The sequence below is a fragment of the Gasterosteus aculeatus genome, chromosome 7 (assembly GCF_964276395.1).
Source record: "Gasterosteus aculeatus chromosome 7, fGasAcu3.hap1.1, whole genome shotgun sequence".
Classification (NCBI taxonomy): domain Eukaryota; kingdom Metazoa; phylum Chordata; class Actinopteri; order Perciformes; family Gasterosteidae; genus Gasterosteus; species Gasterosteus aculeatus.
In genome coordinates this window covers 3,656,697-3,683,368 of record NC_135694.1, presented here as the reverse complement: position 1 = coordinate 3,683,368, position 26,672 = coordinate 3,656,697, and the positions used below count along the sequence as shown (strand labels likewise).

Sequence of the window (26,672 nt, the reverse complement as noted above, 5' to 3'; positions counted from 1 at the left end):
ATGATTTGACAGAGATTTCTATGTTTAAAAAAAATGGTACAGCGTAAATAACTCTTCTCAATATCATAACAAGCTGTCCTTTCTCTCTCCAGTGGCGGGGTGTCACATTCAGGACCCGCAGGTGTCAGGGTGGCTACTGGATCCAACAAATCCCTCCTCCTGCTACAGAGACCTTCTCAACAAACACAGCAGAAGACCCCATACAACATCCGTAGGAACCAGACAGGTGCAATGAAAGGATTCACTGGTTCCATTTCCTTGCAGGACAGCACAGTGTCTAGATTTTCTTGACACTTTTAACAACCACCATCCTATTAATAGACGGTGGCTGGAATTTACTTTGAGAAATCTGTTCATGCAAGGCCCTGTCTCCTGGTACCTGGACTGCTTTTTCTTCCCTTCACTCCATTTCATTGAGTACGTTCCTCTCCTGTTTCTCATTATCTCAGGTTTCTCAGGTCATCTCAGGTCTCTATTCGCTCTACTGGCTTAACACGGAGCTGTGCTTTAAACTACAGGTTAGTTAAAGTGCACACGCACACCTGTACATACGGTGTGGCTGCGCAACACGTCCCCTGAACAACTGTTTGTGTGCCCAGAGCCGAGGGCTGTGGGAGCTGTACTCAGACATGGAGCTGAGCATGATCGCCGTTCTGGCAGGTAGGAGACATTTTTATTTTATTTGCTACAGTAGACACTGAACACATTCTTTGGGATTCTTCCAACCTCCTGCACCACCATATGTTTTTATGAAATACTCACAAACAGCCACAATGAAACTCTTTAGTTTGGGACAATATTAAATACTGAGACCAAGTCTGTCTGCACCCACTTTTAGTAGAATTACGATAACGGGTCCTGAGGAGCAGTAAATGTGTGTTGTGGTGTTTCAGCCATGGAGAGCCATCGCATCCATGTGGACAAAGAAGCTCTCAAGAGAACGTCCGACCTGCTGGGGGTAAAGCACAACATCAACAATCTTTGTGGTGCATGAAATGTTATGACTTCTGTAGTTTATAGTTTCCCCATAAGTGTTATTGTAACAGTATCTTGGGTTCATGTGATCTCGGGACGGTCAGAATTATACCAAGAAAGCGTATAGTAAGAATGTTCCAAAATAAGATTCCTTAAGCTGAACCTCTTTTTGAAGAACCAGATGTGTTGCAGTCTTGTGTAAGAGCCTCCATGTGTTCACATCAAACGTACGTAATAAAAAGGCTCCTGTGGACACTTGGTTTTGGGCAGCCAGTGTGTGGATGTGATGTTCAGGGTCGGCTCACATTTGCACTGACTCACTCTTTGCTAATTAGATGCGCTGCTGAACCACAGTGCGGCCGACAGCAGCTGTATTAATACAAATGGGCGAAAAACAGGGGGAGGATTTGCAACACAGGAGAGATATCTGTAAAAACAAGGGAGAAAAAACCCTCAAGAAGCCTGAAATGGAAAAGAAAATGTGATTTATCTCTTTCTTCTCGTGGGTAGGATTAGTGATGGGGTGGGTGGACAACCACCGGGACCCGTCCTGTTTACATACAGATATTAACCAACCCCGGGGACCACGTTCAAGAGCCGTCATAGACACACACAGATGTTGTGAAACGTTTGCTCATGAATACGCACTCACTGCTCCCTAATCACTTTCGCAGGCAGTCAAAGACAAACCCAATTACAACTTCTCGCGAGTGCCAGCAGGGGTGTTGTGTGGAGAAAGTCTTTTGGTTTCTCGCCTCGTGACTATAAATAGGATGGAGAGTCTTGTCTTTTTCCCTTCAGGAGCCTTAGCTGCAGGAAGGAGCAGTGCTGTCTGCCTCTGCCAACAACACACACACACGCACAGAGGCAATAAAGTTTTTGCAGACTGCGTCAGAGCTGTGTGTGTGTGTGTGTGTGTGTGTGTGTGTGTGTGTGTGTGTGTGTGTGTGTGTGTGTGTGTGTGTGTGTGCTTGTGTTTTTGTAATCCCTTCCTGTGAGTTCACTCACGCTCTGTCCTGTTGAATTCCTTTTTATCTGAGCTGTCTTGTTCAACTGTCTGCGCCGCAAACAGAGGATCCATCCTGTCCGTCATCCGGCAGCTCAGCAAAACGCTCACATGCTCCTTCGTCTTGTCGGTCGCCATTATTCAAATTCAGCCGGGAAAACTTCCGCTTAGTAAAGACATGCCTATTCAGACGAGATTGGACGTCCTTCTGTGCACACACGCCACGTCAGGGTGAGAAGTCCGCGCTTCTCATCTCAAATATTGCCCTGCAATTTTAGATTCCTGCCATATGTGTCTATGTGTGCGTGTCGAAGACAACACTAAGGGGCTTGCATTCAATATTGATGAGGCAGTCTGGCGGCTGCTCTGGGCGAAGAGCGAGCAGCACACATTTTTATATTTTTGGTCAGCCAACTTGCCCACTTTTCCCTCTTCCATTTCCTTTCCCCTGTCTCTATATCTCCTTCATCACTGTACCTGTCATAAAAAATCATACATAAACAAAGCAGTAGTCACAATTCAACTCTTTGCACCCGTTGATTATTCTGTCCCTCCCACATTTCAAAATCTCTCTTCCTTTTCTTCTCTCTCTCTTACATCAGCCCATGCCCCCCCCCTCGATTCTCTGTTGCGTCCCTGTTCCTTTTCCCTCCTTCTCTCTCTTGTTTACCTCTCAAGTTGTTACGTTTTTCCTTACTCAGTCAGACTTGTAATGAGCTGCTGGTGTTGATGTCACCCCAGTAGAGAAAAAACAAAACGCATTCATCTTTAGGCGGAATATTGCACAAACTGGAATTCTGCCCTTCCGCCCCCCTTTTCCCTTCATCAGCTGCTCTTCATCTTTCTCATTGACTTTTGTATCCTCCATTGGAGCCTCTCTGTCTCTTCTCCTTTCCTTTCCCTTTTGATCAGGCCTTTTCTCTCCCCGCTCGCCCACTCTACCAGTTGGCGTCTCCTCGCTTGCTCTCCCTCGCTGACTTGATCACTCAGTCGGTGTTAACCTCCCTGAGAGGCAAAGTTCATTATGTATCAGACTGGATATTCACAGCAGGCGCTACATCAACCCGGTTTCACGTTTCGTGTTAGAATGTGTCTGTGTGATGTTTTCTTTTTTCCTCCCTCTCTTTCTTTCAGACCAAGATGAAGCAGTTGGAGCACGAGGCCCACCGAGCAGCAGGGCAACTTTTCCTGGTCACCAGCAACACTCAACTACGTACAGTGTGTACAGTTATGTGTCCGTCTGTGTGTGTTTGTGTGTCTGCACTTTTGATGTCACGGATTTGCGGCTTTTACAATGTTTGAAGGTCCTGTTTGAAAAGCTGTGCCTCCACGAGCGCTGCGAGAACAAGAAACTTCCCAAGACCGTCAACACGCAGCAGCAGTCGACCTCAGAAGCCGCGGTATGGCGCCCACAGAAACAAAAACACACACAAATATGCATAGATACGCACACACATGCACCTTCTCCACCTCCAATAAAGGAAAATGGATCATCATCATTGATTCTTTGTATTTAATGAACAGCTGCCAAGTTCATATACATCAATAGGTAGAATAAATGCATGTCTCACTCTCTCTCGCTCTCTCTGTAGTTGTTGCAGCTTCAGGACCTTCACCCGCTGCCAAAGATCATTCTGGAGTACAGACAGGTCAGTCCTGTAAACTGCTTCCATTGGTAAAATTGTTTTTTCGCAGAATGTTGCTTTGCTTATTAATGCCTGAAGGAGAGTAGTCTCTCCCATGTTACGGTTAGAGTCGGATCATCGGTATGTTATATGTGATCCGTTTCAGAGGAATAATTGTGTAGCGCTGCTCAACTGAAGTATGTGTATAAAGTATGAAGCAGTGTAGCACCTTAATCAACCTCCGCTTTCCAGGAAAAAACATTTGCATTTGAATCCCCAGGTTCACAAAATCAAGTCCACTTTTGTTGATGGGATCCTCTCATGCATGGCGAGCAAGGTGAGCCCACAGCTGCTACAAACCAAATAAGTCAAAGAAATAAGAATCCACAGTTCAAACAATTTCTTACAAGCAACATCACAATGAAATATAGATTTTTCTAGACTTTTCTCCTGGAGGTTGAGTTGCTCCCACTGGTGTGAATGCCATTCATTCTCCTGCTGCTCCTCAGCACTACAATAGAAAGCGGCAGGGTAAGGCTGTGGGACTATTCATGCTTATTGAGCACAGCTACAATGCACACATGAACGCGCGGCTTGCCAAGGTGTGATTGCATTACGCCTACATCACAAAACACTCCGGCACAGACGCTGCTGCTGTAAGGAACATAATAGGGGAACATCCAGCCGCTCCGGTTTCTGTTTTTGCAGAGCGAAGATGCAGCTCTGTGTCAAACAGCAGAATAGGTCGACGTTAGTCGCGTGGGTGCATGTCCCGCTCACCCGGCAATACATTCCTCAAACAGCTTGCTGAAAGCAGGCGTCAAGCTGTCGCATGGCGTTGTTGACGCTTGTCGGTCCAAAAGCGGAATCAGAGTGACGATGGCAGTCGGGGTCACGGCTGTTGTTGTCGAGCTGAGCTGACTAGGAATCACCTACATGGAAACATTGCTGATGACACCGCTGACTCATGGAAACGTGTATATCATGTGATGAAAGTATTACATTGTGGTTGCAATAGTTTCCTCGGTGTATTCTGACTAACTTCGTGCACCTCTGCCTCTCTCGTAACGCATCAGAACTCCGTTTCCTCCACATGGAACCAGACAAGTGCTGTGACGGGGAGAATCTCAGCCAAGCACCCAGTAAGTACGCCTCCCCCCAACCCCCCCGCTCTCCCCACTGTTGTCACCTTTTTCAGCGCTTGTGAGTTTGCAGGTATGTATTTATCTTTTCCCTCTTTCATCCTGAAGCACATGATCAGGCTAGTCTGTGACGCCGTTTACTTAGTGGAGCTGTCCATGGTGCTGAACTGTGATAAGAGTCTTCAGTCGAGGAAACAACAACAAAATGTCCAAAAGTCTGTTTTAACCGATGTTACAGCTACTTGATCACACAGGTATTGCGGTGTTCACAAAAAATAAATTAAGTCAACTTATGACATTACCACCCAATGTCTAAGGCTATATGTAGAAGTTTAAACACAGAAGAAAAAAAATACATTTAAAAAAAAAAAAATCCTTCCTCTCACTTCCCCTCGCTTTCTCCCTCTCCTCAGTGTGAGGAGGTTGAAAGCTCATTTTAACATTTCCCTTTAACTGTTCCCTGTCAGGGTCCACTGGTTCTACCACCGAGCACTGCTCTGACACACACACACACGAACACACACACACTCACACACACACACACACACTCACGTATGTTACCATGGGGACTTTTCTATCTCATTTAGTGGTTTACAGATAACATTTGCGACGCCATGTTTTATTTACATCACAACTTTGACTTAACTGTACAACAACAACAAAAATTGCGGGTAATGTCATAGATATTTGATTAATGGATTTAGATAATCATCTAATGAAATGGGAGCATGTGCTGCTTTTCTAAGTTTAAACTTTAAATACCTTTTTTTAGTTGGGTGGCATTATATTACATGTCCTACACATTTCCTTTACTGAATTGAAGATTAAACAATCGACTTTGTGGTTGTTTGATAACTGCTATTAAATCAAACACGTTATGAATAAAATAAAAAACTGATAGAAAGGTGGTTTCACAAAATATCTTGTATTTCACTGTTATTTACATTTGACAGACTAAAAGATTATTGAATAATCAAGAACATCACTGGCTGATCATTGACAATGAAAATAATCGTTGGTTCCAGTACTTAAGATTTGCAACAATAGTGCAACATTACATAATGCGTGTTCTTCAGTAGTATGAAACCAATGCAAATGAGATGTGAAACAATTGCATTTGGATTATTATTGCAACTGTTTCACTTGGTTATTTGCACACATTCCACCTCAGCTAAGATTTCCTAAATCACTGTGACCAACCATAAGTAATGGATCCAAACTGTAATCCTATGTAGAGAATGGCTAAAGAATTAAAGGAACGGATTTGTGTGTGTGTGTGTGTGTGTGTGTGTGTGTGTGTGTGTGTTTATTATATGTGTATATATATACTGACACATTTGTGATATTTGTATTTAAATGATCAGTTTAGTGCTGCTTGATTGATTGTATGAATGATTCATTGTATGATGAAGTACGGGAATCATTCCACCATTAGTGAGCCAACTTTCGTAAGTCTCTTTATGCTTATTTCTGCTCTATCATATATTTTAGATCACTCCTAATTATTGCCACCATAATGTGCTGACTCACTCAGTGATCGCTAACCTCCCATCCCACGGCTGGGAGGGGCGGTGGGGGGGTCGGTAGTTCTGCCACCATGCGCCATACACACACACACACACACACATATTGAAATGAGGAGTGCTGCAGAGGGTTTTTGCTTTCATCTGTTGTGACTTCAAATGAGGTGAAGCAGGCGGACTGCAGCAACAAAGGGCTGCTGGGATTAAACCGCCATAAAGTGCTGTGTTTAAAGCTCTGCGGAGGAAAGTGGAGCTTTGCCTTCGTCCCTTTATCTGTATCTGCTTCCTCCTCTCCGTCTACAGCAGTTCCATCTCTGGTCGCCTCAATTTCTGTTTTCCCTTTAAGTTTTTTTCCTTTCTCCACGTGATGCTTTATTTCAATCTGTTTTTGTTTTTTCTCTTTCCCTGTCATAGTGTTGCAGTGCAACCAAAGAGCACAAATAAAATAACTCTCCCTACTGACTGTTTCTATGTCATCTGCTCTCTCCTGTGTTTAATAAGTGCTAATTTAGCAATGTATTAGAACCACGCTTAGTTCCATTACTGACGGGTTGTTTTGTTTAATGATTTTGCAGCTGTGTCTGTTCCCAAACTGCCATCTAGGTTTCTGTTATTGCCTCGTCAGGCAGTGTCTGCATTTAGTCATTAAATGCTCCTCCAAGCCCGCTGCCCCGTCCCCCGCGGGAAAATCTGCAGGGGGGCATTTTGCACCTCCAAAATGCGTGTAATCAGAAACAGATGTGTGTAGCAGCGTGAGAAGATGGAACTGCCAATCAGACTGCCGGCTCCCTTTGTAGACGTGCTTACAGATACCGTTCAGTCGAGGACCTGATTGGTGGCACCCTGCGGGTCAAAGGTCAACGGAGGCGAGGGACGAGCTAAACTAACGTTCTCGTCCATCAGACAGGCAGTCTGGACCACCTGCTGTTTGTTTCAGTAGTTGAAACACAACACTGAGAACAAGCACATCTGCATTAGTAAAAGGCCCAAACGAGCCCGGCAGCAGAAAACGCAGCTGTCAGGGGCTCAGGCATATTTTCAAGCTGTGTGTGTGTGTGTGTGTGTGTGTGTGTGTGTGTGTGTGTGTGTGTGTGTGCGTGTGCGTGTGCGTGTGCGTGTGCGCGTGCGCGTGCGTGCGTGCGTGCGTGTTGTGTCTGACCGCCAAGGAATATTTACGAAAAAAGACAGCAATGGTAGCATTTGTATCTTTGTAATTGACACACGTTGATGTAATTACGTGGAAGAAGAACAACAAAAACAACAGCCATGATTTAATTGAGGCCATCTTGAGACACACACACACACACACACACACAAACACACACACACACACACATACACCGTGTGAGGGCTCTCTCTTCGTCTATGCTCCATACCGGTGTCCCTTTGTCCAGACTCTCACCGCTTTGTCGGGTTTAACTGCACCGGTGTGACGGTAACAAAAGGGGCCGATCTCAATCTCACTGATGATGTCATTTTACATTCAGTAGTTTAAACACATTACCGTGCTGCTGTCATGCGAACTGACCTTCTTTAGTTGTATAACATGGCGTGAAAGATAATGTCGTCACGTGCTGTGTTAGCAGATTATTGAGCCACTATTCTGCAGTGACACTTCTGCTCACTAATATGACTTCAATTCAAAGTGCTCATGTAACTGCCGTGTGTGTGTGTGTGTGTAATTAAAAGATCTGTTATTGATCATTAGCCATGTTCATGTATACTTGTTGACATCAGTCCTTTTCGTTGGTGTTTGTATACTAAAGAGGTTTTTATGATTATTGACCAGGGCTGTGGAGAGTGGTTGTGTCTATATACAGTGTGTGTGAGAGTCTTTAGTGTGTGTGTTTTTTCCTGCCGTGTGTGTGTGTGTGTGTGTGTTTTAAACTGTACAGTCAGCAGTGAACACAGCAAGCTGACCCAGACAGTTTCATGGTTTATGTTTTCTCGTTCATCCTGACTCTCAAGCCACTGTAGTCTAAATCTGCTATTTAGTTATTTGCGTCTCTTCCTTCTCCTTTTTTTCCTCTTGATCTAAATTTTCTCATCTCTTTGGTTGCCTTTTTAGTTTTCCCTTCTTCTCATTGCTCCTTTCACAAGCGCACACATTTCACTTTCTCTCTAAAAGCATCGACATAACAATGATCAACAACGCTGTTGACAATAATTAGAAGCCCTGGAAGCTCAATTAGTGGCTCGATGCGTCCTCCCAACAAACCATTACCCCGGAGAGAAGGTCTGAATTATGTGTCGCAGGTGCTAACATTTGAACTTTTCTTTGTGTGTCTGTGATAAATTGTGTTTGTGTGTGTACGTGTACTGTATGATTTATGCTGTCGTCATTGCGACACTGCGCATGATTGGGAGAGCTGAGGATTTGCTTCTGACGTCACAGCATGGGGCAACACACCCACTTCTTTACTCATTCCCCAAAGTGTGTGTGTGTGTGTGTGTGTGTGCGTGCGGGCGTGTGCCTGGTCCCTGATGTTCACTCCCTGCCCTGCAGTCCTGTCTTTTCATCCTCCCTCCCTCTTGTTGAATAATGAATGAGTGGTGAAAGCAGGGGGCTGTTTTCTCTCTCTGGATCACACACGAGCAAACGCACCCACTGCAGGGTCAGATCAAACATGCATGTTTAAATTCTGACATGATGCACAATGTGTGTGTTTGTGTGTGTGTGTGTCTCCATCTCACTTTCTTTGACACCTTCTTGATGTTGTGTGTGTGTGTAATTGTGTGCAATTCCACGGATTAATGTGTCCAGGAAGACCTTGGTGAGGATAACTTTCAACATCGTTACACACACACACACACACACACACACACACACACACACACACACACACACACACACACACAGTCATACTTGTGTGTTACCTGGGGTTAAAATGGAACCTCTCTGTATGAACCCTTTTATTCTACCTCTTTAACTGTGTGTTCATGTGCACGCGCTGTTGTGCCTCATCACCTTTCCTGTATTTCCTCCTTCAGGCAGAAAAATACTGCATATGTGTCACTTTTGTGTCTGTGTCTAAATACACTCCGTCTTATATTACTCAGTCGATGCTGAGTGAGCCAAGAGCTCGGTGAACATCCGTCTGCTCTCGTTCTAAGGTGTAAATCTGAAAACTTAAAAGGTGTGTTCTACTTAAAAGTATGTATTTTATGACTCTTTCACCATCCCCATTTCATGCTCATCTAATTATGAGAAACAGGCTTAATAGAAAAAGTGAGTGTGGCTTCGACACCTCCATGGCCTCTTCATTGCAGCCTCACAGGGGCGTGCTGGGAGTATCCGCAGATAGATACAGCGAACCCTTCTCCCTTATGCACACTGCTGGGAATCACTTCCTCTGCATGAAACACTACGTTGACATTGGGAGGAACAACTTGTGTGGAAACATGAGACTGTCACAGTACAACCATCTGAACTACAGGCTGTCCACTCAACTACTTCAACTCCAGCAGCCTCACAGAATGTGTGTTTTCTCCCAAACCAGAACTTCCAGGCCCTGCCGAGGCAAGCGCTTCAAATCGCCCAGAAGCAGCACGTCCAAGGTAGTGTGCGCATACACGCACACACTCATTAACACACACGTGTCATGGTGTGTGTTTGTGTGTGTGTTTGAGAAGCAAAGAAAAAGTGATGAGCAGGGAGCTCGCAAAGAGGCTTTATGAGGATGATAAAAGTCTTGAAAGGAGAAGGGCCAGTCACTGAAAGTCTCCTCCATGTTAGTGTTTGCCTCACGTCTACTGTCGCTTCTTTTATGTACTTCTTTTTGGTTGCACCTATTTCTTTTTGGGTTGATTTAAAGTTAAAACATCTGTTATAATAGACGTCATAAAATACTTCACATTCAGCCTCCTCAGCCCGATTATGCGAGATCAAGTAATGAAACCTCTCACATTTTGGATGTGAAAAGGACACATAAAGCTGGATTAAAAGAGATCCATTTGGACAGAATGTGTTTTTTCAAATAGAAACCGTAAATAGTCTATCTCGTCGCCTGCTATGAGCTCAAGTTTAAAAAGAGCAATAAACAAAGAAGCTAGTTGGTGGATTAACAAAAAGCAACCGGTACGTCCCGAGATTGAGAATGTTTCCTCCAGGACAGCTCGGGGAGAACATCGTCCGTACGGACACACGGTTAGGGAATATAGGACGTGATCATTTTCACCCGTCGCTTCTTCCCTGCGCTCGCCAGCCGTCTTCTTTTCGTCTTTCCAATTTTTGTCTTAAAGTTTAAGCGGCTGGTCGGACCCATGTGGTACATATTCATCGGCAAGCACAAACTTTGAGAAAACTAGCTGAATTTTGCGAGAGCTCCGCCTCAATCACATCATGACCTCATGAATCATTTGAGGCGCTATGTACATTTCATAAGCGTGACAATTGAATTTATTGTAATTTGAATGAATGGCTGAACAACATGATTTCTGAGGCATATTTCACATACCTACATTCTGTGTTGAAGAAAATAATCTATTGCCTAACAGAGACCTTTTTATTCTAAAATTCTTTGCTTGATTGGATCTCCACTTATCCGTACACTCGGTGCTGGGGTGTGTGTGTGTGTGTGTGTGTGTGTCCTGACGTGGGAGTGGACGGTTCACAGTGGCCCATCATTCCTCCTGCACTACAGTCAGCACTTGCAGTCCCGTCTCACAGCAGTGAACGCGTGCACGCCGGCCCTGATTGGATCCTGATTTGCGTCTAAACGGCCCCTCGTGGCGTCATAATTTAACTCCTGATTAGTGATGTGTAATGCTCCTCGCGGTGCACTTTCACTCGGTGTGTTTCTCTGTGTCAACACACACACACAGGATGTTAGAGCTAAATCACGATGCTCTGCTGGAAGTCATTAAATTTGTTTTAAAAATGTGCTGTGAAAGTCCCCTGCTTATTTATCGACGGTCAATTTCATTTACATTCAGCCCTGCAGCCGGCGGTTCTAATAACAAGTTATTAGCTAAGTGTGTGTGTGTGTGTGTGTGTGTGTGCTGTGTGTGTGCTGTAACACATTGCAGACCAGTTGGTGAACTTGGTTTAACGTGAGTTTAGTTTTCATAATTGCGATAGGAATCTATGTTCCTTAAAAGTAAATGACAAGAAATTCTTAATAATATGCCATAACATAAAATAATTGTGTGTATTTGTTGTGTTTTCATCAATTAAAATTTCACCTTTTGTTTCATTTAGCATACAAAATAACTGTCTCATCCCGTCTTAGCTTTGAAATGCTTTTTGCATCGAGGGGCTGCTGACTGAGGTTTGGTTTGTCCCCACAGGAAAGGAGCAGGAGGTGGTGACTGTTCATCCTCGAGCAATGTTCGTCCCTCAGGACGGATGGACGTTTCTCTCTGCGGGTAAGATGACGAGTAATGTCAAATCATTGTAGTTTAGAGCTTTTATACAGCAACATATATCTGTTCTGCTGCCTGCTGTTCTTTCTATGCGGAGTTCTTCTTTCATAAAGACCAGAATTTGATAGTTTAATTTAAATGTTTATGCTATTTAAGGAGTATAAAAAATAAACACAATTCGTAATTAAAAACCAGTGCTCGCTCGAGTCATTCAAGCCACTGCCCCTCCCTGCGTTAGCAGGTTAAGGGATTGGGTCCACAGGAAGTCACCAGAGTGCTTTTATTTTGTTTGACACACAGAAGAAAATAGGTGAGACCTCAAATTTCGAGACGAAAAGTAGCCGATGCGAATTCCCGCCGTGCTGCTGTGAATAAGAACCCGTCAAGTGACAACAACATGAGAACACTCGTACTGCGCTTTTAGTTTAACGGCTTTGAGCCTCGGGACCCGTGTCCAGTGGTCTCAGGCCTCTGATGGCTCCTGGAGGGCCGGGGCGCCTTGTGAGGGGCGCAGGGTGTCTGCCGGCTTTGGTACTGTGTGCAGCGCTTACATAACCGGGCCGATAGACCGGGGTCAGCGGGAGGACAGCAGGAGGAGAGCAAGGATCCTAAATACACACACACACATACACACAACATCCAGCGGGGATCGACAAACTCACCACACGACACACATACGCTCGGGTTAGGTTTCTAGAGAAACAACCCCTCCTCCTAGAGAGCTATTGCCAATTCATGTCCTCCTTAATGTCCTCTGGTGTCCTTTCCTGGAAGTTGTGTGTGTATGTGTGTGTGTGTGTTTGTGTGAAGTAAAACTTTTCTGTGTCCTTCAAAAAACTTAACTAACAAAAAAAGAGTTATGTACTTTCTTTTCCTGTCTGGAAGTTGTGTGTGTGTGTGTGTGTTGGGGGACATGACGAAGCTTGTGTATTGAGTCTGTGTGTGTTGTGTTTATTAATCCTCCCCTCAAAAGAATCCAAACCGTGGCTTAGTAATAACTGCACGGCTGTCAAGTCCCTTTCGTGGCGCATTTTGAGCAGCCTCCCTCTCCTCGACTAACCTGCCGGTGTGTTTATTTTTAAATATTTCCAATAGTCCAATGTTGTTTTCTTTTGGGAGATGTGTGCTCCGTGTTTGGGGGGAGTTTGGTGGGTGTTTGGGGGGAGTTTGGTGGGGGACTGGAGCTGAAAAAAGTAAAACGGAGAGTCTTGCCAACATGACATCAAAAGTGGGTCTGAGTCCCTCATCAGCAGTTTGTTTTTGTTCAGTTTCTTTTTTTTAACGCCGTAGTCCATAACGAACCGAAGAGCGAACACACGTGCACGCAGATGTCGTCTGCTTCTACCGTACGAGACCACGTCAAGATGAGGATGGTTCAGAGGTTAATCGAGGGTCGTGATGGCACACATCTGAGGAAGATCCAGACCGACAGCTGTTCCTGGACTAAATCCTGGTTCGGTTGAACTCTGGCACTCAATCCCCTCAATCCCCCGATCCACGCGGCCGTCCCTCCTGGAAGCCTCTTCGTATTCTCAGAGGAGCTCCTCCGCTCGATGCTTGGCGGTACGGTATGTGTATGCATGCGAGGGCTCTTCAGGCTGCTGTGGGTGGTTTCATTAAAGATGCATGAGGCCCGGCTTAGTCCGCTGTCCAAAGGACTGTGGCAAGTACCAACTGCTTGGGCTGCAGCATCTCTATTCCAGGCGCAGGCTACAACTTCTGAGTGTTCATCACAGACCCATTATTGTTATTCTAATTAAGTTATCGCTCACTTTGTTTATGGAAATAATACATACGAATCTGAACACTCGTCCTTTTTGAAGGGTTAATCCGTGGATGATGTTACTGTAGGTCAGTTATTCCCGTGCCGATCAATGAAAGAACTGATTGTGGCTGGTTTTCTTGGTGTGGTTTATCCACGTTAGAAGGTGGCCTTGGAGAGCGCACACAAACACACATACACACAATCTCTCTGTAACACCTTCTCATGCGTGGTGTCATATTGTTACTCTCTGTTTCGTACCCACAGTTTTGTTTTTTCCCTTTCTTCTTTTTCTATTTCAGTCACACTGAAAACACTCGCTCACTGTTTCTCTCTAACACACACACACACACACGCCTTACTCAGCAATATGTTTCTGAAGCTGCCAGACATGCTTGGAGGAAATGTGATCAGACTCATAAAACATTGATGGGAGGATATCTTTAGAAACTCCCGTCCTCACCTCATCACATCTAAAACCATTTATTTCACCCTATTGCTCCCCCCCATCACCCCTCCGCTTCCCTTCTCTTCTATCCTGGAGTTTCTCCCTCTCTTTGTCCCTTAAATCTCCTCCCTCTGCCAACTTTGAGCTGGGTTTAACAGTAGCGGGTTAACTTGCACCGTGAAACAGAACAGAACTTCCTCTTTTCAATATGGGGCCGAATAATTGATACGAAGTCTGTAAAATGTCCAATTTATCCTGTCGCTCTCTGCCTTCCCACATGAGGGAAAAACCTATTACAGCTCGTTGCTTCATCCTCACTGAGGGGAAAAGGCAAAAGAAATGTCCAACTTTAATTGGATTCCAAGATGCCGAGCGCAGGAAGGAGAAATGGCGGTAATGGAATGCACTGCTGGTCCTTTTTTGCGAAAGGGACGTTTCGGTTTAGAGCTGACGAGAGAGCGAGAGCGCCGCAGACCGTCACTACAGGACGCGTCGCCCTCACACACTTATATTTCTGTTCAGTGAGTTTTCCGGTTGAGTTTTCAGGTGACACACGTTTCTGTCTGTTTATTTGAAAGAGGAATATATGTGAGGCAGCTTGGTGTCAGAAGGCTTTTTAGACACTTGGTGCTTTTCTGGATGACATGCACTTCCTCCCAGAGCCGTCTCACACCCGCTCTCTGCAGGTCATCCCCTATTATCCTGGGAAATGCAGGAAGTCACAGAATTAAGGGAAGATTGCAGGTTAAGGAACAGCAGGGCCTTCAACAGTTTAGGCGCAACATTTCTCCCCAAAATACCAAATGTGTTAATTATGGTGTCAACATGTGTTTTGTGTTTTTGACCACACATAATGCATAACATATGCAATGATAAATAATGCTCATATAGTAGGTATTGTCCAATACATTCAAGCCGCTGACTCCAGCTACATACTTACCCAACAGACATAAGAGCGTTTGGGATCAACTCTCGCCAACAAAGAAAATACGGCTCTTCTAAAAAATGCTAGTGATGAGTTTGTGTGTGTGTGTGTGTGTGTGTGTGTGTGTGTCAGACTTTTGCCAGGTGGAGCTTCGTCTGCTTGCTCACCTCTCCTCTGACCCAGAGCTGCTCCGCATTTTTATCAACCCACAGGCGGACGTCTTTACCATGTTGGCCTCTCAGTGGTGGGTCTCACACACAAACACACGCTCTGTTTTTTCCCTTGCCAAGATGAGTGTTGATGCTCCACAGGATTTTCGTCTCCCACTCTCTCCCTCTGACTGCTGACTCCCTCGCTCCCAAATGCTAATAACCATGTTGCCATGACTACCGTGCCAACTGCCTCAGCCGCTCGCTCTCTTCCATGGGCAAACACCCCTGGGCCGGTTGGCCCCGGTGTTATTCTCCGTCTCGGAATACCAGCGTGTGTTTCGGTGTTTACACACAGATCTCTTTGCGATGGACGAGTGTGTGTGTGTGTGTGTGTGTGTGTGTGTGTGTGTGTGTGTGTTTTGCCTTGTCATCCATCTGAGTCAAGTGTGTGGCAGAAGCCGGACGGCTAGACCGATTACCTGATAATTCAGAGCTTATTAGCAGCCTCCTCCGAGTCTTTAGATTGTGTCTCTTTCATTATCTCTCTCTCACCTTTAAACAAATTAACTGGGGTCTGTGCGGCTCTGCAGGGATCACGACCGCCTCTCTTCCTTTTGCACATTCCCTTCCTCTCTCTGATAGTCTCCTATTTCTGTCCTTCCTTTTCTCCGCCTTTCTATTCAAATGCTTTTTTTTATTTTTTTATTCCGGTTTCTCCCGTCTTCCCCATCACGTCCCTCTTGCATTGGAAAAATACTTCTTCTTTTCCTCTGCTGGTCTCCTTCTTTCCCCACCTCTCCTTCTCCTGTCGCTTCCCCACCAGTAATTACTACAGCCTATTAATCTGGTTGGAGCCACTAAAATAGATCACCGGGCACAACACATATATTCATGAGCTGTAAGGCCAGAGGCGCTCTGCCCACTTCAAAATGCATTATGTATAACGTTGGATATTATTTAGATTTTTCGTTTCATTGAAAATATTTTTAGAAAGCTTAGAAAAAATATTTTTTCTAAGCTGCAGACTCCTAGACTGTAGTAAATTGGTTTCAGCGGTATTCACTAGACCTCACAGCCACAAGCCAATTGTATGGGAGGCAAAGAATAATGTAGAAGATTGTTTCATGTCCGAAACGTGACAAATAGGGCTTCTTATAAATGTTTTTTTCAGTCTCTGATATACCAGAGCAGAAGAATTAAAATGAGTTTTCCCCCCCCCGGTCCTGTTGAATCGATCGGCTTAATCCACTGGACTAGTGCCTCTCCAGCAGGGGGCAGCGAGTATCCAGTAGGGGTGACCACATGCTGCGTAGATCCCCTCTCAGCACTGATGCACGGTGGCAGCTCGCAGTCGGCCCCTCCAGAAACGCCACTTTGCAGACTCACCGAGCCGCCCTGTCTGATCCCCGGTACTACGGCTGTCTACGACTTGCGTTGCATAACTGTCTCTGCTTGTCCATCCCTCCCTCTCTGTTCTTTTCTGTAGTTACCCAGAGTACTTCATGTCCTTTCAACCTCCACATCCCTGCTGTCCCCTCTCGCTCCTGCCGCTCTGTGACAGCGATCAGAGGGCATTTGTGTATCGTGCGTGCACATTCACAATACATTTCAACTTTCCACACGATTTTGTTGCTATAAAAAGACCTCCGCTGAGCATTGGAAATGGTAATTGAACAGATTGAACAAAATGAAATCAAAACTCAAATCAATCAGGACTTTATTTGCCCCCTTTCCTTTTAGAACACTGTAGTTAGTGGATTTAAGACAAAGCCTTTAACCTCGACACCATATTGAGACACGTATGTTTGTATGTTCTCCTTCAGTAGAGAGTCACACACTGTCTTCATCTCTGTCGCTCAGGAAGGGGGTGAGTGAGGGTGAGGTGACTTCTGAGGATCGGGAACACGCCAAGCGCATCGTTTACTCTGTTGTGTACGGGGCAGGTGAGCACACACACACACAAACACACACACATACAGGCATATTTTAAAAGGTTTACCATAATGGGGATAACGGTCTTCATCAGGGAAATGTGCAATTGGTCTGCATTGTTTCAAAATGTCAAAGCAATGGGTCTGAGGGCGAGCGGTTCAGAGGGCTTCATTGTGTGAATGTCTTGGCGGAGGAGATAATTCAGAGATAAAACAAACCTCATTTCCTCGGCCCTTTAAGGACGCGGTTGGCGGTTTGATTGCCGGCTCATTAAAGGACAGATTGCTCCTCGGACACTTGAAAGCGGACCGCTGCTCCTTAAACGCTTCGGATGGGTTACTAGCAGAGGTCAGATTTCGGGTACGAACCTGTGTGTGTGAGGATTACGCTGAAGTTTCACACGGTACCACAAGGATGGGAAGTGCTTTTGTGCGAGATTTAGGTTGTTCTGCGAGCAGAGAGAGCCCAGTGATTTTTGCTGGGGAAGCATTTCTTTCATGCTTTGATCGCAATCCGGCTTCCGCAGAGCAGACGCCGATGGAAGGGTGGGGGGGTTGGACACAGTGGAGGGTGAAGAGAGAAGACAGAAATAGAAAAACAGAGGGAGGAAGATGGATGTATATTACCCCCACGTGGCTCATCAAAGATGCGCCTCTGTGTCAATGGTGTCCCATTTACGTTTCACACACACACACACACACACACACACGGTTGGTAGATATCTGGGCACTATGATCACTGCTGTCAGTGTGAACATGATATGGGCCCCCAGGTGCCCGGTGGGCATCAGAATCTGCATGAATGGCTCTCGCTCACTTTGGATGGAGTATTCAAGAGCTCAAGCCGGCGATGAGCTCTGTGGGAGAAAACAAACGTACACATTGGTAAATGAGTCCGTTCTAGGAAACTCAATAAGCCTCTACAGCCAATGAGGCAAATGTGCACATGCTATTCATCACAAGTCGGAATGGGGGGGTTGGGGGCAGGGGGGGGGCAATGGGATGCCAAAGGTCGGCTAAAAATGCAGAGAAAATATGGAGTGCGTAAGAGGAGCAAGGTAGTGAGATCCAGAGAGAAGAAATAAGGGCTACCAGCAGAGAAGAAGAGGGGGGATGTGGCGGAGAAGAGAGAAGTGTGGGGGAGGGGGAAGGGGGGCTGAGTGGGAGACAGAGGGAAATGGAAGGAACTCCTGATCAGCATAGACAGACAGCTCTTGGTGGAGGGATGCGTTGCCATGGAGACCAGATACTAAAAGGAAGCTTTCTTCGCAAGACAATAATCAGGCCAGGGAGGAGGGGCAGAGCGCTGCATCGGACTCAAGCGCACACACACACACACACGGAAACACACTCACACAGAAACCTACGTACACAAATGGGTCACCTAATAAGAGGCCCCAGCGATGATGTATTAGGGGACAAAAGGAGGAGAAGCAGAGGTGTACTGTTTACTTGCTTTACTTTAGGCAAAGCTATTTATTATTTTGTATAACATAACGGCACCACTGTTTTTGTACAATGTGAGCAGCTTCCTGCCACACAGCACGAGTCAATAAATCATCACAAAAGATGACATTCTCTGTCGAGGGGACGTTTGTTTCACCCGTGCTAACTTGTCTCATTCTCTGTCCCTGTGGCATGTACACTCACATCATACTCAGTGTCACACAAAAACACCCAACAGGCCTCGTTGCTCAGAGGGCTTTGGTCTGTGATCAACACACACACAGAAATGCCAACTCGGATCAATTCAGATGTCTCATGATCTAAGAATGACTTTCCAAAAAGCCTCATTGCAATATCTTGTATGAGAGGTCAACCAATCAGCATTTCTAACTTGCATGAGCGGTAACGTTTTGTGTTTATTCATGAAGCATCTAATTCCATTGGTTAGTCTACATCAAATATTTTCATAGAAAAGTGACAAATTGTTGAGTTCTCAATCTCATTTTCCACATTCTGGTAGAGCTCCCACCAGCTCTCGGCTATTTGGCATGGCAACACTTCACCGACCACACATAATGTACACACACAGGCACACACACACACACAGAGTGACTCCCATTTGTTATTTCTAAGCGCCTCATCGATCTCTTTCTTAGCTCATAGGTCTATTCTCTACTCCTGCTGCTGGCTGTACACCTTTGACCCTCCCTGGGAAAGCACACGCGCACACATTAAGGAGTTCTGAGTTCTATGCGTTATCTTCACTTTACACACACACACACACACACACACACAGCTACAGCTCTTGCAGTCTGATCTTTGTCCGCCGTCCTTTTATCTTGTGCTCGGTCTCCTTTGTCTTTCCAACCTTCATTTGTCTGTACTTCTTTCTCTCTGTTTCTTTACCCCTTTGTTTTGGCCTCTGTTCACTTGCCCCGTTTCAACTTTCAACAAGGACGTTTTGCTCGAATTGGTAGTTGTTCATTTTACAGCTCAAGGTCTCGAGCATTGATTGTAATAGATATTTCATTATTTTAGAGAATTTGACTTTTCCTTTTAAGGAAAAATGTGTCCCTCTCGTATCTGCATGATGCATTTAAAGATACCTTTAGCAGCCAGACGACTTAGCTTAGCACAAACACTGATGACATGTAAACAATTCACCTCTTACACTCACTAACAGGTTCATCACATTGGCTAAACTTCTATTCGCACTGAGAGTGTTAAAAAACATCCCTGTCTCTCCCTGTCGTGGGCTGGCGGCTGAATGCGCGTCAGTGATGCATCACTCTCTGCAGGTCGTGCGCGTCTGTCCGGCATCCTCGGGGTGAGCGCTGAGCAGGCCAGCCGGTTCCAGGACAGCTTCCTGCAGACCTACAGAGACGTCCAGGCTTTCATCCAGAGGACCATCCAGCAGTGCCACAAGCAAGGTCCCAGTACATTCATATTCCCCTTGTCTCCCCTTTGAAGCATTACCTCAAGGTTATCCGGGCTCTCAATGCTCCTTAAAGAAAAAAAAGCTTTGTAAAACTTGGGTTCTATTCCGTAAAATTACTATTTCCCAGAGCTCTCTCAAAAAAAAATATTTATGGGATTATAGATCATGGTCAGTTTGTTTGTCTATGGGTTTGTATGTGTGCTTGTGCATGTGGGTTTGGCTGAGGAAGATGTGCTTGCATTGGCAGGAAAGAGACAAACTGCCGTGGGTCAATACTGTGTGTTGGGGGGGTGGGGTGCGCACTGAGCTGATGCTTCAGTCAGGACGCTCTATTTATATTCACACTGAATTGCCAACACAGCACACCTGAGACTTAAACAAGCTCACACAAAATAGTGTAAAGTCTGCACTTTAACCCTCATTGCACACAGTTCATGACGCCAGTGTCGACTTTGAGAGGGACGAGGTCAGAGGAAATCCTTCCAACGTGGAGGCCAATGTTTGGGTTAAGACCAACTCTTCTTGAAATGGCCACTTGAGGCAGGCGCCAACAGCAAGTTCATCCCCACTCGTCTCCATATTGAAATACCTAACTTTTGTAGTTACACAGTCTGGTCTGGTGTAAAATATGTTTTTTCGCTCTCTATTACTAAAGACTTCATTACTTGTCTCTGGGGGTTGTATTTTTTATATTATTCCCCGGATTAAATAACGCTAAGACTGTCTGCTCTGCTGCATCAGCCGCTTAATGGTTCAAACCAATTACACCCCAATCAAATTAGTCGCTGTGTAGTCTTCCTGAATCCGCCTCCCCTTTTCTCCGGTGTCAGCTTCTTAATCGAAGCGGCATAATGAACTAACTCCTCCAGAAATGCTGCGCCACAGATCAGCGTGGAAGTGCTGCAGCGCCCCACGGCCGCGTTTTAATCCGGCTCGTCGCCATGGTGATCTTCCCATCCGAGACGCCGCCGGGACTCAGCTCTCTCTTTCTGTCTGTCCTCTCTGCTTCTTTTTGGTGCCTCCTCCTCCGTCTTTCTGCGTGTTCCTGTCTGTCCGTCCAACGATTTTCATACAGACACATACACGAGACAAAAGAATGTATTACATAAAATAAGAATACATTCAAATATAATAAACCAAAAAGTTGTATTTAACCATACAGTTGAAATAAGGGCACAGGATGCATGAAAGCTTAGAAATCATCCGCAGATTCATTCTGCTGTCAGAGTAGTATACTTTAAAAGTCTCTATATTGCAAATAATAAAAGGATATACATGCGGTGAACAATACTTGCTCTATTTACATTGCATATTTTTCACTCTCCCTTGTCTAATCATCGTCGTTGTCCGGGGACAAAGGTTGAGACAAAGCACTAAAAAAAGTTTTATTAATTACATTAATATCATATGAACTATATAAAAAAACGCTGAATGAGCCACACTCACCGACCTTCATATTAAAATAAGAGAAATCCACCGCTCTGTGTGAGCCAGTCTCTCAGGATCAACGGTGTACTTCTGCTTGTGAAGGCTGCCTGACAAATTAAAACGGAGTGAGAAGGAGCAAAGGAGGATTTCTGATTACTTTAAAACGACGGGGGGGTTCACAGAGATGAAGACGGGCAAAGTCTTCTAAAGGCCAGCAGACGCAGGGAGGCGTGAAATTCTTGTCATTCTTATTTATTCGTTGACTGGTGCTCTTTTATTGCTGAGCGGACACGTTAATGACTGATCAAATAAAACCAACACAAACATCTCATTAATAAGCCACAACCCAACATTTATAAGTGCATCCTTTTTGAAATGCCTCCCCGCCCCAGATGTGCACTTTCTCCACACAGGATGCCTGATCTTGAGAAACGACCGGCCTTCACACCACCGTGACGCTGACTTAAAAATCAGCCGGTTGGGTTTGAAACACACACACAACACACCCTTTTATCCACGTGACTCACATACAAAGCAAAGAGAAACTCCTCTCACATTCCCGGTACAGTCAAACAAACACAAGAATGTGCAGTGACGTGATATGCACATTATATACAAGCACACAAAAATGCAGGGTTGTCACACACGCACCCACACTGAACCAGTACATTCCACCAGCTGTACAATGGAGCGGGCTTTGCGGCTAAATCCCTCCAGTATCCCTTACTGTGAGGAAAGCCAACCGGGGCACGAAACCTGAATAACCCTCTTCCCAGAATACACACATACAATCACCCACACAAGCATAAACGCATGGGAAGTGACAGATAGTGACAAACACAAAAACGAGCCCTAATGCTCACTGTGAATTGACCCGTGACACATGCGTGTGACCTTTTAACCAAGAGCGTGACCTTTTGACAATGTGGCCGCCAACTATTGGCACGTGTGTGTGAGTCACGCAGGACCGTGAGTGTGTGTGTGTGAGAACCGTTTTCATAAAGACCCATAACGCTGTATCAACAAAGGACTTTTCATGAAACTGTTATCTAGAGACATGGTGTGTCTTTGGTTCATCTCAGCGAGTCCTTATAACCTCATACTTCTGAAAAGGAGAAGTAGAACATAATGTGCTCTTTGCTACTTATTGTAATGTGTTTTGATTTCAGAGGGTTTTTTTTGACCCGCCTCCTCTTTTAGAGTTTATCACTGAAAAATGGATTCACCTCTTAATTATCATGCTCAGATTTAAACTTCGCAAAAATACTTTCTGCGTTAAGCATTAGCTCTTTATTTTCCCGAAATATAGTTTCAGTATCACTCTTTATTTCTCATTTCATACTCAACATCTCAATCCAGCGTGGGTGGAAAGGGAGGTAGATAGCTAGCTAAAGGTCGCACTATTTTAATTTTCTCAGTCATATTCACCAACAATTGTTTTAATAGCAGCCACCTGTCAATCCTTTATAAAAGGTGACCCTAAAATGAGTCATATGCTTTAATGAACGTCTCTGGTCCAACAGATTATGCTTTTGTGGCTGGCAGAGCCACGTTATGGTACAACGCATTCATTTACCATATGAGTCTTGATGGAAGCAGCAAAGCTGTAATCCAGGCTCGGTTGTGTGAGAGGTTCGGCCCTCGTGGACCGATTTGACCAAACTTGACTGTCGATCCAACTGCACGTGAATCGTGTTCAGAATGATGACCGTTGATTTTTAATCTTGTTGTTCCGCTTCTGTTCAGGCTACGTGCTGTCCATCATGGGTCGTCGCCGGACCCTTCCCAACATCAACTCCCCCGATTGGGCCGTACGCATGCAGGCTGAGAGGCAGGCCGTGAACTTTGTGGTCCAAGGTAGGATGATGAGGTCAAATGATCAGGAGGTGACTGCGAGTCGACAGAAACCACCAACTGCCTTTAATATCTTTAAGCATGTTTATGTGATTTGTATTCACGTGTGTAGGGTCTGCTGCTGATCTCTGTAAGATGGCCATGATCCGAATCTTCAACCTGGTCTCCTCCTCCAGCTCGCTCTCTGCCAGGTGGGACTGAAGACGCTCACGTCACGGAGGACAAAGTACACACTTGCTCCTCACACTGTCGTCCCTCCTGAACCTGCTCAGACGAGCGCTATCGTAATGAAGACAAAAGCACATGAACAACGCTCACCATTTTTATCAGCCAAGTAAATTAGCATCTTTCATATGAGCTTTCCCCAAAATGATTGCTGGTGTTACACGCCAAACATTTAGCAGACTAAACGCACTCGAGGCCAGGATTTAAATGGGCACGTTGGGAAAGCAGGATACAAAGATCGGGAAGCCACTCCTGGTGGCATGTGGGTAGATACACCACGTGTTGTTGAGTCGTTAAATGTGTGTTTTGTATCTGTGACTGTAGGCTGGTGGCTCAGCTCCACGACGAGCTCCTGTACGAGGTGGAGGACTCCCAGCTGGAGCAGTTTGCAGGTGAACTTTCGACACAAAGACCCAATGCTCTGTTGCTGGGACGGCATGTATTTGTACAGTGAAGAAAACTGTACACACAAAAAAGTCCATTTGTTTTGCTAAATTCATGTGACAGTGTTTTGCAACGCTTACATTTACTGTACGTCTGATTGATCTTTTTTTAAAGATCAAAATCGGTGCAGAAGAACCAAATATGTATATTTTTTTTAAATGTCAAAACATTTTGCTTGCACAACACAACAACACACTTCCTATTGCTCTGCTATGGTAATTCATGTATTGTTGCTTGGTGTGCAGGTCTGGTGAAGAGCACCATGGAGTCCCTCCAGCACATCGACCATCTAGGAGTGCACCTTAAGGTTGGTAAATGACACCTTGTCAGCTGTCTTCGACCTTTGTTAAATCGCGGATGCATTGGGTTCGGTGCCATGGCACCCAGGCTGCAGGGGATGTACAAAGTAACAACTGTACGATAATATAAAGGAAATATGCACGTTTTTTTACTATGTTGGAACACACACAGCTCAAGTACAAGTGCAAAAACTCAGGCATCAAACACACAATTTATTAACACTCACAGATCATCCGTACTGCTTTTGTGGACCATTTATATTCAGGCAACAAGCCACAAGGAAACACATTCGTTATTAAACGTTTTTAGTTTTTGAAATAGTTTTAATTTGTGATTTGAATCCTTCAGTTTTGTAGCATCTTTTTGGCAAGTTGTGTGAGTGAAATGTAGGCCATTGTGAACAACTTCTACACACAAGTCTGTTTACACTGAGTGTGTGCGTGTTTTACAGGTCTCCCTGAAGGTGGCGGTCTCCAGTGGCAAGTCTTGGGGATCCATGTCTGAGCTTAATGTCCCTACAATGTCCCCGCCCCATTAAGTGCTTCCACGCTCCTCCCTTCTCTTATCTCCCCCATTATCATCTCCTGCCTTTATCCTTCTTTCTCTTGGTATGTCTTCATGTTTCTGCCTTTTGGGACTTCTTCCCTCTCATATTCCCTTTTCTCCACTCAGTCCATCCCTCCCGTTCTCTTCGCTTGTCCTGCATCCACATTGCCGTGGAAACCAGGGCAGCTCCTTACAGCTTCTTGCTTTTACTCCATCTGTATCCGGGGGCAACGGCAGGAGCCGCAGACTAGATCGCTTTACTCCCCCCTGCGTGCAGGGAAAAAAGAACGAAAGATCCCGTGTCCTTTCCGCACTCTTGTTGACCCACGCTGTTTTCTTGGCGTTGTTGCCGAAGTGAATCCCCACATTTAACTGCATGATATTTATTGGTTCATAAAATGTGTTGTTGGAATGATTTCCCAGCTAATGTAAACCTGCATTATGCTGTACAATGGACCATAGAAACCATCCTTGTATTTTTTTTTGTCTTTGTGCTTTGTTCATGTTGTGGTAGCTTCCCTCTGGATAATAAACCCAGTGACCTTTCTCACCCAGCTTCATTCCCTACCAATTAATTCCCCAAGCTAAGCTGCACGTTACATTTTTAGAGCTGCGTCCAATACGTTAAACTGTGAAATCAGCTGGTATTTCGACAGACATTCCAAATGAGTTTAGTCATAGTCCTTTTAAAATGTTTTTTATTTAACAAATATTCTCATATACATTTATGCCACAGAGCCGAGTTATTTAAGGTTGGTTGCATTCAGCTGATTCAAAGCAGACGATCTACGTCCGCTGTGTGCGTCCGGCGCTCATCTTTCATCCTCTTCCCTTTGTCTTGTTCCAGCCTCGCTCTCTCTCTCTCACACACACACACACACACACACACACACACACACACACACACACACACACACACTCATGCATTGAACAATTGTTTGTACACAAGCATACGTGCATCGAAGGAACGCACCGCACCACCGCACCACTTTCATTCTTGAAAATGGGTCCAGGTGGAACTGAACATTTCCTGACATTTTTTTTTCATGACGTCCGCTTTGCTTCTTCTTACCCGGCCAGTGTGGGCAGTTCGGTGCCAGAGCGAAGGACAGTGTTATGGAAATCTGCCTCTATTCTCTCATTGTTCTTGGTTTAAGGGTGCAGGGCCGTCCCCCCTTAGGGGTATGTGCAAATCCTACAGGCCATGCTGCTCATTTGGAGACTGGGTGTATGGGTATAGGTATGGAGCTTAAACCAAAACCCAAAAAGCACTTTTGGTTGCTTTTCAACAGCAGTTAGCTTTAGTGCTATATTCGGGATACTCTGTTTTTTATTTATTGTAGCCGTTAAAATGGTCCGTCAGCTATTCAGGACACAGCTTACTGATTTAGCGCATGATGGCTGCTATCTTCTAGTTTACTAAATATAAAGACAAACTTATGATGGAGGTCGTTGTCTGTTTGCCGCCATTGTGTCTCTTGAAGGTTGGTATTGTTTTAGATTATTAAGTTAATTTATGATTGAGTTCAGTTGACTGAGTGATGCTTTCACTGTAATGCCCTGTGCCATTAACAGGAGCCACGGCCCAAGGGTCCCTCTGAAGACTGCAGTTGTCAAGGGCAACAGCATGCGCTTCCACTAGCTGCCATGGCGACCGTGACATGTAAGTAGACTCTGTGGCACACATCCTCATGGCTATAATTGCTGACACTTAATGTCTCATTGAATCTAATATTTATCTCAAAGAAACTACATGTAAGTTCCCTCTAATCTTGGCAAATGTGAAAAAAACAAATCAGTTTACCATTGCAACATATAAAAGCTTGATGCATCATCATTTTTAATTGATACAATATATGTACATCCATGTTTCAATCATCGTCGTAATGCAGGAAATCCCATCTTTACATCTATACAGTGTACCAGGTATTTGTCAGTATAAAAGAAAGGGTTAATAATCACAATAATAAGAGTAATCCTTTCGTGGCAATACAGCAGTCTTCCAAAGGAATGGCAGAAAGGGAACAGAAAGCTTATAGACCCCAATAAAAATCAAGTTTCGATCGCTTGGACCAACGGACATGACTCGTTCTAGGTCCCGTTTCCTTGGGAATCACTAAATCTGCTACGTCGACACG

At 44.9% G+C, this 26,672-nt stretch overlaps 1 protein-coding gene across 8 annotated transcripts in view; it reads left to right on the top strand.

Moving 5' to 3' along the window:
• The window catches only part of poln (polymerase (DNA directed) nu), a 32,368-nt gene extending 7,280 nt beyond the window's left edge, over positions 1 to 25,088 (top strand). For 2 of the 8 annotated variants that reach the window (XM_040183073.2, XM_078105617.1), the window contains 19 exons: positions 93 to 226; positions 450 to 518; positions 600 to 660; positions 894 to 958; positions 3,116 to 3,199; positions 3,286 to 3,381; positions 3,574 to 3,630; positions 3,887 to 3,943; positions 4,683 to 4,748; positions 9,772 to 9,829; positions 11,561 to 11,638; positions 14,903 to 15,014; positions 16,783 to 16,865; positions 19,598 to 19,729; positions 22,912 to 23,022; positions 23,132 to 23,210; positions 23,569 to 23,636; positions 23,934 to 23,995; positions 24,440 to 25,088. In XM_040183073.2, coding sequence (XP_040039007.2) covers positions 93 to 226; positions 450 to 518; positions 600 to 660; positions 894 to 958; positions 3,116 to 3,199; positions 3,286 to 3,381; positions 3,574 to 3,630; positions 3,887 to 3,943; positions 4,683 to 4,748; positions 9,772 to 9,829; positions 11,561 to 11,638; positions 14,903 to 15,014; positions 16,783 to 16,865; positions 19,598 to 19,729; positions 22,912 to 23,022; positions 23,132 to 23,210; positions 23,569 to 23,636; positions 23,934 to 23,995; positions 24,440 to 24,526 — 1,559 coding nt within the window. In that variant the 3' untranslated portion in view covers positions 24,527 to 25,088. Of the gene's footprint in view, positions 1 to 92; positions 227 to 449; positions 519 to 599; positions 661 to 893; positions 959 to 3,115; positions 3,200 to 3,285; positions 3,382 to 3,573; positions 3,631 to 3,886; positions 3,944 to 4,682; positions 4,749 to 9,771; positions 9,830 to 11,560; positions 11,639 to 14,902; positions 15,015 to 16,782; positions 16,866 to 19,577; positions 19,730 to 22,911; positions 23,023 to 23,131; positions 23,211 to 23,568; positions 23,637 to 23,933; positions 23,996 to 24,439 lie in introns of those variants that run through there. The other 6 variants (XR_005712764.2, XR_013468153.1, XR_013468154.1 and 3 more) reach the window with 6 other exon arrangements.
• The last annotated feature ends 1,584 nt before the right edge of the window (positions 25,089 to 26,672 follow it).